The sequence below is a fragment of the Aspergillus alliaceus genome (genome assembly GCF_009176365.1).
Source record: "Aspergillus alliaceus strain CBS 536.65 unplaced genomic scaffold BDW43scaffold_2, whole genome shotgun sequence".
NCBI classification, from domain to species: Eukaryota; Fungi; Ascomycota; class Eurotiomycetes; order Eurotiales; family Aspergillaceae; genus Aspergillus; species Aspergillus alliaceus.
Window position 1 is genome coordinate 409,428 of NW_022474685.1, and position 17,821 is coordinate 427,248.

At 45.2% G+C, this 17,821-nt stretch overlaps 3 protein-coding genes across 3 annotated transcripts; 1 reads left to right on the top strand and 2 right to left on the bottom strand.

The window, feature by feature from the left end:
* Positions 1–2,410: 2,410 nt before the first annotated feature.
* Positions 2,411–7,697, top strand: abcB (putative ABC multidrug transporter; the record flags this gene model as incomplete). Its single annotated transcript, XM_032048854.1, has 15 exons — positions 2,411–2,635; positions 2,717–3,254; positions 3,316–3,533; positions 3,601–3,880; positions 3,943–4,176; positions 4,231–5,012; positions 5,074–5,236; positions 5,307–5,648; positions 5,714–5,837; positions 5,900–5,971; positions 6,022–6,137; positions 6,217–6,835; positions 6,895–6,975; positions 7,027–7,401; positions 7,464–7,697. 15 exons carry the CDS (start codon positions 2,411–2,413, stop codon positions 7,693–7,695), a joined length of 4,401 nt encoding a protein of 1,466 aa, XP_031905696.1.
* Positions 7,698–11,005: 3,308 nt separating this feature from the next.
* On the bottom strand, positions 11,006–15,315 carry BDW43DRAFT_260018 (nucleoporin Nup120/160). The gene is made up of 3 exons (XM_032040151.1): positions 14,592–15,315; positions 12,377–14,521; positions 11,006–12,321 (listed from the first exon to the last, which is right to left on the bottom strand). Exons 1-3 carry the CDS (start codon positions 15,229–15,231, stop codon positions 11,165–11,167), a joined length of 3,942 nt encoding a protein of 1,313 aa, XP_031905697.1. The 5' UTR covers positions 15,232–15,315; the 3' UTR covers positions 11,006–11,164.
* A 146-nt stretch (positions 15,316–15,461) lies between these two features.
* Positions 15,462–17,250, bottom strand: BDW43DRAFT_260020 (recombinase RAD51). The gene is made up of 4 exons (XM_032040152.1): positions 16,893–17,250; positions 16,718–16,797; positions 16,562–16,629; positions 15,462–16,491 (listed from the first exon to the last, which is right to left on the bottom strand). The coding sequence occupies exons 1-4, from the start codon at positions 16,977–16,979 to the stop codon at positions 15,680–15,682; spliced, it is 1,047 nt and encodes a 348-aa protein (XP_031905698.1). The 5' UTR covers positions 16,980–17,250; the 3' UTR covers positions 15,462–15,679.
* Positions 17,251–17,821: the final 571 nt, after the last annotated feature.

Sequence of the window (17,821 nt, forward strand, 5' to 3'; positions counted from 1 at the left end):
AGAAGCCCCTCTTGTCGGAGACCCTTAAAAGAGAGAGAGAGAGAGAGAGGAAAAGAGGAAATAAAAGGCAATTCAATTGGCAGTAGACAGTGTACAAAAAAAGAAAAGAAAATGCAAAAGAAAAAGAAAAAAAGATTCTGCCTCAATGTCTCTCCTAATGTGCGACTGCTACATGACCAAAATATGTCTAACCCTATATGTCCAGTTTAGGCAACTCCAGTCCTGAGGATTTGATTATCATAGGACCAATATACGCAGTGGATCGCAACAGCGGCTGTCAGATGAGCACGGCCTAAGTAGCTTAATGGTAATTACTATTACTAGCGAGTACACGTATGTACCTTGTACATAGCTTGCTTAGTCGAGATAGATAGAGTACGAGTGGAGTGACAGGGTGGGAATTTCCTCCATCCCATAGAATTGAAAATATTATATCAACCGTCGGGATCTGATGGATCTCCACAGCCGCTGACAATCCGGCCTTGACTAGTAAGGCACTAGACAAATTCAACCCCCCACTTAGTTATGGGGGAAGGAAGGATACTCCCGAAGCTTCCAAGCCACTGAAAGTGAAGTGTTAGCACCAAAATAGTTAGCCAGTGGGCTCCATCTCAAACTCGTTGAATCACAGTCGTCAAAAAAGAAAATCCTAGTCAAACCTGTCCAGGGGAAGAGAGGGTCCAAAGGATACGCTGTTATTGCCCTAACTAAGCTTTAATCCAATCACTGTAGCGCGAGAGGTGTTCAAATACTGTCTAGTGCTGATATGAACAAGGAACAACGGCATTATACCTACGTATGTATCCACATTCACTGCCTTGATTGATGGCATAGGTATCCTCTCTCTTGTTTTTCTTAGACGCCATTATTTCCCTATTGATGAGTGGACAATGAGGCGGCTCGCCACCCGATGATGAGCTAGTCATCCTGCACACCCAAGTCAAGTCCCCAGAAGACTGGCTGTTATTTCTTCGTCCCCATCAATCCTGCCTTGGAGACGAGTGCTTACTCGACCTCGTGAAAAAAAAAAAAAAATTCCTCTCCTTGTGGATGCGACCCAACTAGTAAACCAAGTCCATGGCGAGGACCTACAAGATATTCCGCAATGAGCACAATACAGAAATTTGACTGACAGCGGTACGCGGCTTCCGTGAAGGAGGTTTGTACTACTTGAAACGGTGAAAAGCAATTTGCTTTTTCTCTCTTTTTTCTCTCTTCTTTTGCTTTTTGTACATCTGAACGGGCCTCTTGCTCTAAACATAGACATCTTTGGCGTCAGAGTTACCTAGAGTTCCTCAGCTAAGAAGGATGAGATCTCAGCAAACGTATACATACTACGTTGGATTATGCTGTCTAGGAGATCGGGATTTGGAATGAAGCACCGGTTATATAAATCACTTCCTTGTCCGTATTCCGGTCGTCCGCCCGAGTTCCGTATCTAGTATGGAGTACTTCTAAATTGGTTCATACTGAGTACAAGTTACCATCTATATCTGGGAGTCGTATAGGTGGAGACAATGACAGGGATGCATTATTTTTCTGTGTGACTAGACTCACCTTGGGTAGATATCAGAGCACCTTATGTCAAGCAAGGGTAAAAAGCAAAGAAAAACAACCCCCCCCCCCGAAAAAGGAAAAAAACAGGATTGTACCTCGTACTAGAAGGGCTATACTTGGCCTGGAATGATGAGATTTCAGCTCGCCCTCTACAGATACGAAAAGAATAATTAGAATATGTAGAAATTAATAATGAAAAGCACGGCAGCACGGCACGTTCCTCGTGTTGCTCTACATCCTCGAATCATTGCCACACCCCATGCGAGGGGAGCAGATTATTATCATCCCATTGTTACGTAGGATACTTTTTACCTGAGACAAAACTGGGCTGCAAAGGCATCCAAGGAAAAAGAAAGAAAGAAAAAAAGAAAAAATAAAGGGGAGAAAAGGGAACTTCTAGCAGTGGAGATACACTTCTGCAAGAATATGGATCGAAACCTACTCCGTATTCAACTCCCTTTAATAGCCGAACGTTCGGATGAGATAAATAAACACATTGCATTGGACCGGCTTTACGATGAATGTGTTCTTGATGGAAGTGGTGGGTTAAACTTTTACTGTGTTCTAGTTCTAGTTCTAGTTCTAGTTTTGTTTTTCTTTTATTTAATTTTAATTATTTTCAATTTTATTATATTTTTTTATTTCTTTATTGTTATTTTTAACTAGTTTCTCCTAACCACATCCTATATGATGACTAGGCTGCTATGAAGCCAAAGCAAACCTGGGTCGAGCATTTGTCAATTCGTTTCTCTCCATGATTGGGGCAAACCAAATCAGTGGTAGATAGTCATTATAACAATTCCAGCCCACCCATGATAGTGACTCGGCTGTATGTGGTATTCATGGTGTAACCATGGTAGTACATTCAGACTTCTCCTTGTGCCAACAAGAGGATAATTCTTTCCATATTCCTGTCCAGTCCTGCCGAGATGGCTTCGATTTCTCGTTGCTGTTCGAGGAAACTATTCTAGGGATTTTGCCTCTTGGGGTAATTCTCGCAATTGCCTCATTACGTCTCTGGCATCTGTTTCGAAAGCCACGCAAAGTGGTAACCTCATGGTTGCTATGGGCAAAAATTGTATGTATGACTTCCTGTTTGGGACTGAATCGTCCCGTGACGCTTAACCCTTGAACTTGCACTCACCACTCCCTTTATCAGGCAATCTGGGCCATCTTAGGAATTTTCCACCTTGCGCTAATAGCACTATGGTCACTCCCAACGGCAAACCGAACGCAAGCTTCCATTGCTGCGAATGTGGTGGTGACTGTGGGAACCTTGTTTCTCGGTCTCCTGTCTTACACAGAACATAACTATTCAGTCAGGCCTTCTCTTCTTCTGAACATATACCTCTTTATCACCATTCTCTTCGACGTAGCCAAGGTAAGAACGCTTTGGTTGCGTGAACTAGCCGGAATCAACAGAACGATTGCCATTATTACTTCCGTAGCAGTCGGTGTCAAAGCCTTACTCTTCCTTCTTGAGACTGTGGAAAAGCGGCGCATCCTCAAGAATGTATACGCAAAGTATCCACCTGAAGCTACGGGGGGCATCTTGAACAGAACCTTCTTTTGGTGGTTAAACCCTCTGTTCAAGGCTGGGTTTTCCAAGTTATTAACGGTAGATGATCTGTTCATCTTGGATAAGCAATTGGGTTCCAAACGACTGCATAATTCTTTGGAGGTCATGTGGAACAAAAGTATTGATCATCTACATGGCCAGCTAACTTAGTTGGTATTGATGGAGCTAACGTTTTTCAGGGAGCAAGAGCTCATTTCTACTCGTCACTTTTCGGACATTTCAATGGGAGCTTCTCTCAGCCGTTCTTCCGCGAGCTTGTCTCGCTGCCCTGAACATATGTCAGCCTTTGCTACTGCATAAGTCACTCTCCTTTTCGATAGAGCCCGAGACTAGTGCCACCACTAACATCGGTTATGGTTTGATTGGTGCCTATATACTCGTGTATCTTGGAATGGCGGTCAGTATAGCATGTACCTATATCCCATTATTGCCATGGCTCTTGCTCATTGGATTGTTTCTTCTAGATAACAACGGGGCAGTATCAGCATAGGACGTATCGCGCCATCACGATGGTGAGGGGTGCCGTCATTTCCATGGTGTATAGGAAAGCCGCAACATTAAGCGTTGAAGACGCTGATCCTGCTTCATCTCTTACTCTGATGAGTGCCGATATAGAGAGAATTGTTCAGGGATGGCAGACAATCCATGATATCTGGGGTAATGCCTTGGAGATAGGTTTGGCTATTTTCCTTCTTGAACAGCAGTTGGGGGTAGCTGCCGTGGTAGCTGTCGGTGTCGCTGTTGGTAAGACTAAATTCATCCTATTTCAATGGACAGCCCGATAATGACCAAATTTTTCTGTGCAGTGGCTCTTACTGGCTCGCTAGTAAGTCTTACATTTGTGATGTCAAGACAAGCCATGTGGCTCGAGGCAATCGAAAGACGCATCTCGTCTACCGCATCCATGCTTTCATCTATGAAGGGAATTAAGATGCTGGGACTTAGTGATCTACTTATGACGTGCATTCATAACTTAAGGCTTGAGGAATTGAGTATTTCGAGAAATTTCAGGAAGCTCCTAGTTTGGAATATGGCATTTGGTAAGTTTCTAATCACAGGTGAGCATGTGGCGATTTATTGATGATTTTACATAGCTTGGACAACTCGCATTTTTGCGCCGATATTCGCCTTCGGTGCATTTGTTGGTATCTCGCATAGAAATGGGAATGATGCTGCCCTGAATACTCCGACGACTTATACATCGTTATCCCTATTTGCCCTTTTGGCAGACCCTCTTTTGAATTTGGTCATGGCTTTGATGACTTTCTTTGGGTCTGTTGGCTCCTTCCAAAGGATTCAGGAATTCCTTGAGAGAAACGGCCATGAAGATTCCAGAGAGAGGCCCATGGCACTCCAACTAGAGCCTGGACAAGATTCTAAGCACTCGGCTTTTATTGAAGACTCTGAGACCTTGAATGATGCGTCGAGCTCTTCCAAATCGGCCAAGGAGTCCTTGGCTCTACTTGAAAATATGGTCACAATCAACAATGGTGCGTTTGGGTGGGATACACAGAAAGAACCTCTCTTGAAGAATTTGACAATTACGATCCCCCGACAGACTTTCACCATGTTAGTCGGGCCTTCCGGCTGTGGAAAATCAACATTGCTCAAAGCTATCCTTGGCGAAGTGCCTTGCTTGGATGGGACCATATGGCTGTTGTCAGAATGTATTTCCTACTGTGACCAAACACCGTGGCATATGAACGGTTCGATCAAGCAGAGTATTGTGGCGATGTCGGGGCTAGATGAAGATTGGTATCTTTCGGTTATCCACGCATGTGCTCTGGCTGAAGACTTCGAGCAATTACCACGTGGGGATCAAACTATTATTGGAAGCAAGGGCATCGCCCTGAGTGGAGGACAAAGTCAACGTATTGTGAGTAAATGGCAGAACCACAAGCGCCTAACATCTTTAGCTAATGATTTTGCCCCCTTAGGCACTTGCCAGAGCAGTATATGCCAGGAAAGATCTCATAGTTTTAGATGATGTTTTTAGCAGTCTTGATGCGACAACCGAAGAGCATATCTTCCAATGCTTGATTGGTACCCATGGCTTGCTTCGTTCAATTGGTTCAACTATCCTCGTCTCTTCATCTTCCGGTAAGCCATGAGCCCAAGCTATGGACTCTTCGTTCGTTATTCGCATTGGGCTAACAAAATACATTGGTAGTAAAACGAGTTCCTTTTGCCGACCACATTATAGTACTTGGAAATGAGGGTCATATCATTGAACAAGGCAGCTTCAAATCTCTTGATCTCGCAGGAGGGTACATCTCAAGCTTTGCGCTAGGCCTTCCCGAGCAGAGCGAGACTGTTGAGAAGCCCAGCAATTCAGACAAAATCAATATTCAAATGGCCTCTGTTGAAAAGAATGAGGACTGCCAGACAGAAAATCCCGGGGCAAGCGGCGATATAGCGATTTATTTGTACTATATCAGGTCGATTGGCTGGCTCCCTACAATAATTTTCATAGTTTCGATTACAGGGTTCGTGTTCTGTATATCTTTTCCCAGTGAGTTTCTGTCCCAATCCGCAGCCCCCTGCAAAGTCTGAAATTTGCTTACCCATCATGAACAGGTATTTGGATGAACTGGTGGGCCAGTTCAAATGAAATGGCGCCTGGTAAACACACGGGCTATTACCTGGGGATATATGCAATGCTTGGTGCTGTCGGCATGATTTGTCTCATTGTCGGTTGCTGGTAAGCTAACGAACATTATCTGCCTCACTATGCTATTTGGGCGCTAAAATCAAACTTCTTAGGCAAATGATCATAACTATGGTGCCTAGATCTGGAGAAAATTTCCACAGAAAGCTCTTGAGCACGGTTTTGAGGTAGGCTTTACCACTTGCATTATGAATATATGTCCTAACAACGCTTATAGGGCACCTATGTTATACTTCTCGAAAACGGATAGCGGTGCCATTCTTAATCGATTCAGCCAAGACTTACAGCTAATTGACATGGAGCTCCCAGTTGCTGCTATCAATGCATTCGTTAGTAAGTCATCTTTGCCAGACTCATATGCTCTGTCGAATTTAGCAGGGGAAAGAAAAGCCTATACTCATAGAATTTCTAGCATTTGTACTTTGCATATGCCAAATGGTGTTTATGGGGTTAGCCTCAAAATACGCGGCTATCTCCTTTCCGGCAGTCATTCTTGCGGTTTATTTCATACAGAAGGTGTATCTTCGAACCTCGCGACAACTGCGGTTCCTAGACCTTGAAGCCAAGGCGCCTCTATATTCTCACTTTTCTGACTGTCTCAGTGGTTTAGTAACCCTAAGGGCGTTTGGCTGGCAGCAAGCCTTGGAAGAGAAGAACAACGAATTGCTTGACTTCTCTCAGAGACCGTTTTACCTATTATATGCCATTCAACGCTGGCTTACACTCACTTTAGACCTAGTAGTCGCCGGGATTGCAGTTTTGCTGATTGTTCTAGTCGTGGTACTACGTGGGTCAATGAGCGCAGGCTATGTTGGTGTAGCCTTGCTGAATGTCATACTGTTCAGCCAGAGCATCAAACTGCTGGTAACATTCTGGACCAATCTTGAGACACATATCGGCTCTATTTTGCGTGTCAAGTTGTTCTCTGAGAATGTACCTTCAGAGAATCTACCCTCGGAGAGCCACAGCCTGCCGCCAGACTGGCCGTCGCGGGGAAGCATAGTCTTTGACTCTGTTTGTGCAGAGTATAGGTAAGCACACTCATGGATCTGCGCCGGTTTCCAGACTACTAACACAATAGTGCATCAAGAGCCTCCGAGCCAGTTATCAGTGACGTATCCTTATCTATCCAAGCCGGCGAAAAGGTGGGAATCTGCGGTAGAACGGGCAGGTGAGATTGACGTATTCTCTATAACACTATACTGTGGCTGATTTTGGGTAGCGGCAAAACCTCCCTCATTATGAGTGTCTTCCGCATGGTTGAGCTCAGCTCTGGTAGTATCCGGATTGACGACATCGACATATCGAAGGTACCACGACAAGAAGTGCGCTCCCGCATCAATGGGGTCGCTCAAAGTCCCCTGTTGATAAGAGGGAGTATCAGAGAAAACATTGATCCAACAGGCCACCACACTGATAAGGCTATAATGGAGGCCCTTAGAACTGTTCAACTATCTTCAAAGGTCGAAGAAAATGGAGGCCTGAACACCGAGGTTGATGAGCTATTCCTCTCCCACGGACAGAAGCAGCTTTTCTGTCTTGCTCGAGCAATCCTACGTCAAGGAAACATTCTTGTCCTTGATGAAGCCACTAGCAGGTACGTACTTCTTTTGGAAAACAATACACTCTGATCACATACTCACATTTCTTCCATTCCAGTGTCGATACCGTGACAGATGAGATAATGCAACGGATCATCCGGGAAAAATTCAGCAACCATACAATCATCACTGTCGCCCACAAGCTCGAAACTATCCTCGATTATGACAAGGTCATCGTGCTTGACACCGGCCGCATAATTGAGTCTGGAAGTCCCTATACTCTTCTCGCTTCAGGTACCTCGCACTTCAGTAAATTGTATGCAAGTTCGATGATGCAAGAAGCGGAGTAAACCACTTATATATATATACATACGCGAGATACCCATTCCTTTAAAAGTGTTACTTCTAATCAGCTACCGATCGCTCTTTAATATATATAATTTTTGAGTGTAATTCACGAACTTTTGCGCATCAATCCCCATTAACAATGCATCAACTCACCGTCATAGCACGACCCACGAAGATAACCAACATTCAAGACGCAATAGTTAAGCACTTTTGCACTCTGCAAACAGAGTCTCATATCCATGAGACTTAAGCCATGAGAATATGTCAATAATATATTCATATACGTAAGGCAACCCCAGTTCTTTACAACACTACGAAAATATGTATGAAAAATGGAATACACGAGTAACCTCTGCCGCCGTACTCTTCTTTCTAAGAGAAATATCCAAATAGAAAAGTCCAAGGGTGGTCAATTTCTGTGGAGATTTTTGCTCTGAATACATCACGTTTTGCTAGAGGCTGTACACATGAACAGCTGCTTTCGAGACATTGGTGGTCCTGGACAAGGACAAGGCAAACTACGCATAGGAGGTCTAAGAATTCTTGAAAAAATTCGATCTGACGTAAAGCGATACCCACCCTCCCAATCCTGATGAAATCTTTCTATCAACCACCTGTCTTCTATAGTCACTTACCAACTACATAAAGTCTAAAAATTTGATGAAATCGATAATAACATCCAGGATGCCCTACACGCATACCATGATCGCGGCAAGCCTAGAGTCAAGCCGTTGGCGGAGGAATTTGGCGTTCCCTACCAGCGACTTTTACGTGTTCATAGTCGCAACTCTCGTTCCGCGCGCCCTGGCACCAATAATTACCTAGGCAAGGCCCAAGAGCAGGCCATGATTAGCTGGATAGGTCTACTTGATGATGCAAATACTTTGCCAACTCCGCGGGCTATTAAGAGCTGTGCAGATGAGATATTAGCGCGTAGTGGTTCTAATCGATGCGTCAGTAAAAACTGGGCCTACAACTTTATCAGGCGCCTCCCCAACGACTATGATTATATTATACAGAAGCCAATGGAGGCAGATGGAATAGAAGTTAAGAGATTACCGACAATAATTAACTAGTTTAATCGTTTAGAAGCAGCGCTACAGACCTATAACGCTAAACCGAAGAACATTTATAATTTTGATAAATCCGGCTTCCAACTTGGCCAGGGAAAGCCTTAGCGGGTTGTTATCAAGTATAAACTCAGTCCAAAGTATATTCCAACAGGTAGAATTGGAAACGGTGATAGGAGTTGAATATATGTCACAGGAACTGGATAGCGCCACCTTTCTTTATCTTCTAGGGCTCAGTCCATATAGAGAATTGGTATCGCGATCAGCCTAATTTACCAGGCAATTATATTACTGCTACGTCGCCTATTAAATGGAATAATGGAGTTAGCGCTTATTAAGCAATTTAGGAGCAAAGAACTTATTATATTACTATAGATACACGCCTTTCAATGGCTTCAACACTTTGATCAGTATACAAAAGACCGCCTTGTACAGCGTGGGGATGGATTATCGACTTCTTTTTATAGACAACCACTCATCGTATCAAAGCTTTGACTTTATTAGCTACTGCCAGAACCATAGAATTATTCCTTGGTGTTTTTCTTCAAAGCTCATGCATCGCCTACAATCCTAGACAGCAAACCATTTCAGGTATATAAGCACTACTACCGTCAGTATAACTATCAGACGATCCAGTGGGGTGGTTCTATTACACAGAAAGCAGACTTTCTACGCTAAATCCACCAGGTTCGCATGCAAACATTTAAAGAGACGGCTATACGGCATCTATTTAGGCGCTGTAGTTTTAGCCATTCAATCCTGAGGTTATTTGTAAAGAACTTCGTGATAACGACGATAACGAGATAGATCAAGTTATATATAACCAGGGAAGGAAGTATGAGCTACCAGAATGGGGTGAAAAACCAGCAGAATCAGAGAAACCTCCGCCAGAAACTCCGCCAGCATCAAGTTCTACTATTAACTCACCGCCAACAATATGAAAAAGAAATTGCAACAAGATATTTCTAAGGTCCAGAAAAGTATAGCTACTCTAAAAGAGGCCTCCACCGCAGCTACATCAATACAGCTAGGCTTAAGCGGCATCTCAACTTTATTTTTAAAGATAGTCTCACCCAGGCGGAATTAGCTGCTCAGACCACCGCAGATATAACACGCACCCTTACCAATAGGGAGCAGGCCCAGGCCCCTAAAACCAAGCGCCAGATTCGTACGGGGGGCCTCTCTTTGTTCAAGGATACAAACAGCCTTATAAAATTGCGAGATATCGCAGACATCGAGAAAGAGAAGCAGAGGTGGGCGCTGGACGCTAAGAAACAGCGAGATAAAAGACTACACAATAACCAATTAAAGACCACCAGAAATCAGTGAAGAGGGGCAGAGCTTAGATAGGAGACTAGAGAAGATGGAGAGCTATTTTATTGTATAGATAAACGGGGAATAGTACTATAAGTAGCCTCTTTATAGCGATGAGGTGATAGGGAGGGCCCTTTGGGGGCGGGTATATCTCAACCACCATAACCAATTCTAGATTAATATCAACATTATAACAGATTAAATACTAATGAGATATATATATATATCATAAGTACAAAGCCTATACTATTATTATACCTATATTATTATTATTATTATAGAGTAATTTCAGCAGATTTTAAGGTTCCTATCACAGACTCACAGATCAAATTGTGATACGGTCTAATAACCGCACAGTATTACCCTGTCTCTGGTGCAGGGGATAGCTCGGCCACCGATGAGGAGGAATTAAATATCGGACCATAGGTATGTATATCGATTTGCTTTTCAAAGGGAAATACGCACTCCTTTAGGTTCTATATAGAGCCCTCAGCTATAAGTTAACGAATTGTTGGTAGTATTAGGAGGGTAAGAGTCAGTTTCTACCTTGATATTTATCTACTACTCCTCTTTTGATGTTTCTATCCTCTTTAGTCTAAGTATTTTTATCTAATTGACGGCTCTTCTACCCTCTATAATAGATATGTATCTAAAATAGTTCTATTTTATCCATTAGAACGCCCATACAAAATATATACATTTGTAACAAATTAAGAAAAAGGTACTAGTACCACATAAGTTTGTGGTATAATTGAGGCTTAAAAACATCAAGGTTTGGTGCGAAAATGCGATTTGGGGCCAGACTTGTTAGTAGAGAATTTGTCCACAAATCCTGAAGCCCAAAAAGACTCCCAATTATATATGAAGTCGCTGTTCTAGGATAACTAGGTAGCTTACGAGAGTAGAAAAGAGAATTACTAGAAAGAACCTCCATTTCCTTTCTTTTACCACCAGATGATGTAGATAAATAAGCCTAGCCTAGAATACAAACGCAGTCCAGAGTCTGAGATCGATAAAAAAAAAAAGAGAGAACAATATGTGAGGGGGAAAAATATCAGAAATCATGGACACTCATCCAAGGCTCGGCTTAGAGTCGCATCGTATCATCATTATCTGCCACATTGGCGTCAAAAACTCCGAACTCCCAATCGCCCCTTTCGATTCTGCTGATCCGATCCAGCTCAGACTGATACTCACGACGTAGATGATCGAGAGTCACTATGACACGTCGTCGGGGAGCATGACTGCCAGCGGTAGAGACTGAAGACCTGCTATCTCTGCGGGCTGATGGGGTTATTGCGGTTGCGCTGGAACTGAGTCTGCGTTTTGAGCCATAGGGGCTGGGCGAGCTGACATCGGCGTCGTCCATGAAAACGTTCCCATCATCGTCTGCCTGCACACTGCGACGTCGGTCTACGATTGTGGCGGGTACACTGGGATCTTCCTTCTCGACTAAGATATAAGATTCACTCTTATCGACACAGCCAAGTAGGTTGATCAGAGATAAAAGCTCATGCCTAATCTCCTGGCTTTCTGGGTCGTCCTCCGTATGCTGTGTGGCGTCGGCGTCTCGGTTCTTGCTCAGCACCAGATAGGTGGAAGGGGCATCTCGGGCATTGCGGAGGCGCTGCACATTCCGGTACGCGATCTCGGCGGCACCACGGTAGTCGCCCCGTGAGATCCGGTATGCCTGCAAGATTCTCTGATAATCTGGTGTGCTGTCGGTCCACTTTCTCCCAGTGTCCAAGAGAGAGCTGAAAGTTGTCTGTTTCCGAGCAAGTGAAACAAGGGTCTCGTCTACGTATGAAGCGATATTTGGAACAAGTGATGTCGGAAAGTGGAGAATTTGTTGAAGCCCAGCAGTGCCTGGTCCAGATGCAGCCAATATACTCGTAATCAGGGAGCTGAGAGCGGACTTCTGCAGGGCGAGGTCCTTGTATCGAGACAGAGCAGAATATGCTTGGTCAAATTGGCAATTCTGCAGGGAGGCATAGAACAAGCGCGAAAGAAGGTCGGTTCGCAAGATGTTGTATTCTGGATCCTGCTCGTTTTTGTTTTCACTTGCAAGTGCCTGCAACGCAAGGCGGGCGAAGTCGGCAACGTGAGAAAACGAGCGCGCTTTCTCGAAGATAGACAAGATATGTTGGAAGTACTTAGGAAGACCATTGTGGAACGAGTCCACCGATACAATATCTAACAGCGTCGATGACATCTCATGCAAGTTACCGAGAGGTTTGCCACATGCTAGAGGTAAAAGTCAGAAGGCTTGGCCCCCAAAGAATGCGAGTTCTAAACTTACACAGAAGATATGCAGCCTTACGGAAATACAGGGCTGCAGTGTCAAACTCGGACATAGCCACATACAGGCGGCCTTTAACATATGTCGCCCAAGACGTACTTGGCTGGAAACGAAGGAAGTCCCAAGCAAGATCAATGTTGTTCTTCGCGATGAGATCGCATTGGATATAAACTAAAGCGTTTGGGAAAGCTACCTCGCCTTGGCGAGTAACCCAGGACAGAACGTCGTGGATCCCCAGGGTTAAAGTATAGCTTTGAGGCAGACCGATAGTCTGACGGGGCTTGATATCAGTAGCAAACAGGTCCTCTAAGATGGTTGCCATCCTAGTGCCTGTATCTCTCGAAGGCGAGTCCTTCAGGGACAGTTGTGAACTTGACTGATCATCAGGAACGCTTGTGGGCCTTTCAGGACATTTCCGGGTGTTTGAGCTGAGCCAGGCCATCATTTCATATTCCCTTAGCAAGGTTATCAACGAGCCAAACAAGTCCACGGCATCAAACTCCGACGTGCGCTCTTGTTGAATTTCGCCATCCACGAACACTATGAGAACTAAGAGATCAATGAGAAGCTGGCGTGTGTACAATATCGCCTCCTGGACGCCATTTACAGTAACCTTCACTCCGAAATGGGTAGCTAAAAGGTCTGAATCCTTTCCGGGGAACCCAAGGGGGACTGTGTCCAGGATAGAGTAGAAAACGTGGTTCGGCAGATTATAAATATCTAGGTGTCCATCCATAGCCGTAAGCAAACCATCGTAAGTCTTGTTGGAGATCTGTTCGCCAAAGTTGCAACGATCACGAAAAGCGTCCATTCTGTCCTGCACAGACGAGGATGGTTCAGTAAACAGCTCTGCTTCAAGAGCTCTTTGGCAATCCGCCTCAAGTTCAGCTGGAAATCTTCTTCTAAAGCCGGAGGCAACTTTCATCAGATGAGAAGCCTGCTCAAAAAAGCTGCCAACCTCCTCGTCTAGGTTCCTATGCCTCCAGCGATCTGCGATTTTGTGTCCTTCCGCGCGTAGGGTGGTGCCCGAATTGTGCAAAAGTAGCTCGGTTGAGCTACACTCCCTAATCACTGCGCAGCTATCCGAAAGAAGAAGCCATGGAGTCTCATGGTAGGAGTCATAGACAAGAGAAACAGGCTCGAATCGTCTCTTGTTAATATCTTCCGCAATTTGCCAAAACTGACGCCACTTCGAGTCCGTGTCCATGCGGTACCTGGAAAAATCCATCTCATCTTCGGCAAACTTTCGAAGCGACACAGTGGCAGCGATGGTGGAACAGAGCCGCTCGGTAAGCGAAGCACTTTTATTCAAGACACTGGAAGAAGACAGCGGCCGGAGAGCCTCCTGGTAGATCGCCAGAGCAGTCTCAAGCACCTCTGGAGAGAATTTGTTTGGTTTTAAAAGGAACTTCAGCCATTTCTCTGTTGGATCAACCACGTCAGAGACTGACATAGGGGGCAGAGGTTCCTGGGCGCGCGTGTCTATTGCTGTTGACACCCAATTGGCATCCCAGTCTCTCACCAGGGTTTCGAAATTGAAATGTAGAGTGTAAAGCTGATAGACACTGCTGTTTCTCCAAAGGATCCACAGCTCCATGCCTTTCCCTTCTTCGGCCGGCTTAAGCTGGAAATCAATGATACTCCAGAACATATTCCCTGTCGAGTCAGGGTCTAGAGGCCGCAATGGAGCATCAGGAAAGAGATCCTCGATGACAAGCGGCGACGTTAACCCTCCCTTTACAGCCCAGAACTTGAAACGCCCGTCCTCAAAAGGTGAATATGTAACAACGTAATAACGATATGCCCCGTCCAGCGCTCTCTCAACATTGAATACACGGATGAAAGATGATTCCGCTGGATTCAACGAGTATGACAACGATGACTCTGGCTCTTGCACTTCGCGGCCTAACAAGTCCTTCGTGGCAGCCAATTTATTCGTAGCTAGGTTCCAGATCTTTAAGGTGTGGTTCAGACAGACGGCGAAAACGTAAGTCTGATCGGACGTAGTAGCGATGGCATTTGCCAAGTTCGGGTCGAGATTGCGTCCCTTGTATTTAATCGAAGGCTGCGCGTGCCATCTAACCAAGCCGCGGATAGACGAACCCCAAGTTCTCTCGTCGAAGGTAAGCGGAGTCCAATTTGAGCCTATAATCAATAGAATTAGCATTCCCAATTCCCTATGTCAAACGCCAAAGAAAAAAGCACGGAGTATTACCATCATCATTAGATCTCCTAGTTAAACGCAAAAGCGCCCCGTTGTCGAGGGAGATGAACAGCTCGAGCGGACTACTCGCGTGCAATCGATGAGGATAGGAGAACGACAAGGGCGCCGGAACACAGCTCTTGCACCAATCTGCTACATTGTTGTCGATCGCACTTGTCCTGCGCAAGAATTCTGGGCGAAGACTCAGGGTGTAAAGCTGCTTGGATGCCGTAATCACGAAGACGCTCAGTACATCGTGATCCTCCAGATCTGCGAAATCAACGCATGAAGGAAGGATCTCCTCCTGGAAATCCAGACGCAAAGTATTGTTGTATACAAAATGCTCGATGCCGCCCTTTGTCAAGTCGACACATTGAATCTCCAGAACCTTGTTATCATTAACAACCCTCCAGAGGAACGTTCGGGGATAGACACGGCGTTTGCGGAAGTAAATCGACCCATGGCTCGAGAGATACCGTTTCGAAAATTCCTCCTCATCTTTCGCAACCGGCGGTTCGTCTTCGCCTACAGAGGATAATATAGAGAACCGCGCTCGGGTTTGTCCCGTATGTGTTGGAATCTGGATGTTGACGACGGCGTTCGATGAATACGGCCCGAGGTCGACCTTGGTATCTTTGTAAATTTTCGCCATGTCGGATGAGTAAGGTACCACCTTCCACAATCTTAGAACTCGTTCAATTAAGTCTCCATGGCCGACCGTCGCAGTGGGTGGAACTGTCGCAGCGTTGGAGGTTTAAAGAGAGGAGCTCCGAAGCTCTGTTCAGAAAAAACACGGTCTTGGCACAGCAACGCACATCCACCGCCTTGGAGATCTATCTACAATTTCGGTGAAAAGAATGAAACGAAACTGAGTAAGACGCTTTTATTAATTAACTTCCACCGACTTTTTCCCACTGATGAAGCCCCGTTTCGAAGTTTAGCTATAATTTTTACTGAACATATAATAATCTCTCTAACACAATGCCACAAACACCGTAGGCTATCAAAATCAGGTTACTAAACTATATGTACTAACAAGCCAATTAGAAAAAAAATACCGATCATCGTATCGTAACTAATTATTGAGGCCGCATTTTCCCTTAATCGTTCTCCAAGTCCTTGGGGCTAGGATCTCCAATGCCATCTTCATTGATGGCGAAGAGACAATCACTCTCCGGCAGACAGGGGCTGTCATAGATCTTGCACACTCGCGTCTCTCCCCTCCCCTTCTTCAAGCTCAGTCTGGTCGTACTGGCGTGCGCGATAATGTTTCCACCAATTGGCTTCTTGGGGTCCGGATTAAACATCGCACTAGGACCTCCATCGACCTGGGCAACGACCTGATTGGTGATGACAACGGCAATACCAAATTCATCTGCTAAGCGCTGCAAGGTGCGCAAGAATTTAGCCAGATGTGTCTGACGGTTTGACAGTTCACCACGGCCATTGAAGTCTGTCCGGTAGAGCGATGTAGCAGAGTCGACGACGAGAAGCGAGAAGCGAGTCTCACACATCATTTGAGATGCTTGGTTCAGTAGCTGAAGTTGGTGGTCCGAGTTATAAGCTCGAGCGTACGCCACATTATCCAGTACCTCTTCCCCAACGAGCCCATATCGCTGGGCAACGGCCAACAGGCGCACCGGTCGAAATGTTCCTTCGGTGTCAATGTAGAGACACTTGCCTTCGCCGCCCCCCATATCAAATGGCAGCTGACAAGTCACAGCAAGCGTATGGCATATCTGACTTTTACCCGTCCTGAATTCTCCGAATATCTCAGTAATAGAGCCCGTTTCGATACCGCCTCCCAAGAGAGTGTCCAATTGCTTGGATCCTGTCGTGATTGATATCAACTCGCTTCGCCGAGCATGCATTTCCGTCGCGGTCGTGAAACCCATTGGTACGAGCTTGGCAGCTGTTGATTAGAAGTAATCAGCATATATCCTTTACAGCAAGTATTAAGCCAAGTAAGTCATATGACTCACCCTCGACTAGAACCTTCGTAGCTTTCTGCTCCGAGATACCCTTAATCTGTTCCAGTAAACGCTTGGGCCTGTATAGTACGACCAATGCCAATGTCAGCAAAACCGCAGCTTCTCCATATTTGGAGCACGTCGGAGATTTGGAAAGGGAAGACGTACGTATACGCAATTGACTCGACAGTGTGATAGCCAGCATCGACAAACAGTTTGATATCTCTGCCCGTTAACCCCGCAACACCCTAGCAGATCATGGTCAGTATGAGCCATGCAGAAATTAATTTCACTGCCAACTCGATCGTTTGTCACAAGAGGCTGTTTTATGGAAATTCCTCACCTCCAGGGCTGATAGTGGCGTGGGCGCTCCGGGCCCCGGGAGTCCACTATCATCATACTCGTTCTGAGTGTCCATATCGGCAGTCATTTTGTTCAGACAGGCAAGCGAAGTGTATCTCTAGCCAGTCCAGGCACATTACCAAGCAAGCGCCGGTCTTAAGCACAATCCGATCAACGCGATAGCACGCGTCCTTCTTATCACAGGGTATAGATTCTGCGCTATGAGGGTTCCTTCTCGGAAGGGTCTTCCAAAGAGTGTCCGGTAGCTACCGGTTGAAATGCTATAGAATTCTTACTTAGGACTTGCAAGTCGGTTGATGTGGCAAAACCGCCTGTCACTCTGCTCCGATAAACAATCTATCCATGTTGTGGACGCGTTGAAGCCGTCACGAGGTCACGTGCATCAGGCATATAATGCTGCTGCCTTAGGTAGTAAGCCCAACTTACTCCTTACAATTACTCGATACAATTGCGAGAATTGATTAGCCACCGAGATAGGGCGCTAGTATGTGGATCATTACGGAGTAAAATGAGGGCAATTTTCGTACTTCCTAAATCTAAGGCCTCTTGACTATTATCATCCGGTACAGGAAGCATTTTCCGATGTTTAAAACTGCAATTGTATCAGATATACTAAAACACTTTCTACATGTCATCCTTATGGTTGAATGACTATTACGTGTTGCAAAGCTTTTCGGGATACAATTGAGCAAGGGCCGATGCAGCAAGTGACTGTATCCAACAAAACGAATAAAACCGTTAAAGTCTGATCGAACTCTCACGCTCCAGGTAAGTTGTATACCCAATCGATGATAGCAAATATTCCCCTTTCTCCGAGGCGGAATCAAAGGATGGAAGCGTTTATCGATGGGTTATAAAGTTCAATCTGTTTTCCGATGGATCTCTGGTGAGCTCATCTGGGTGGTTATC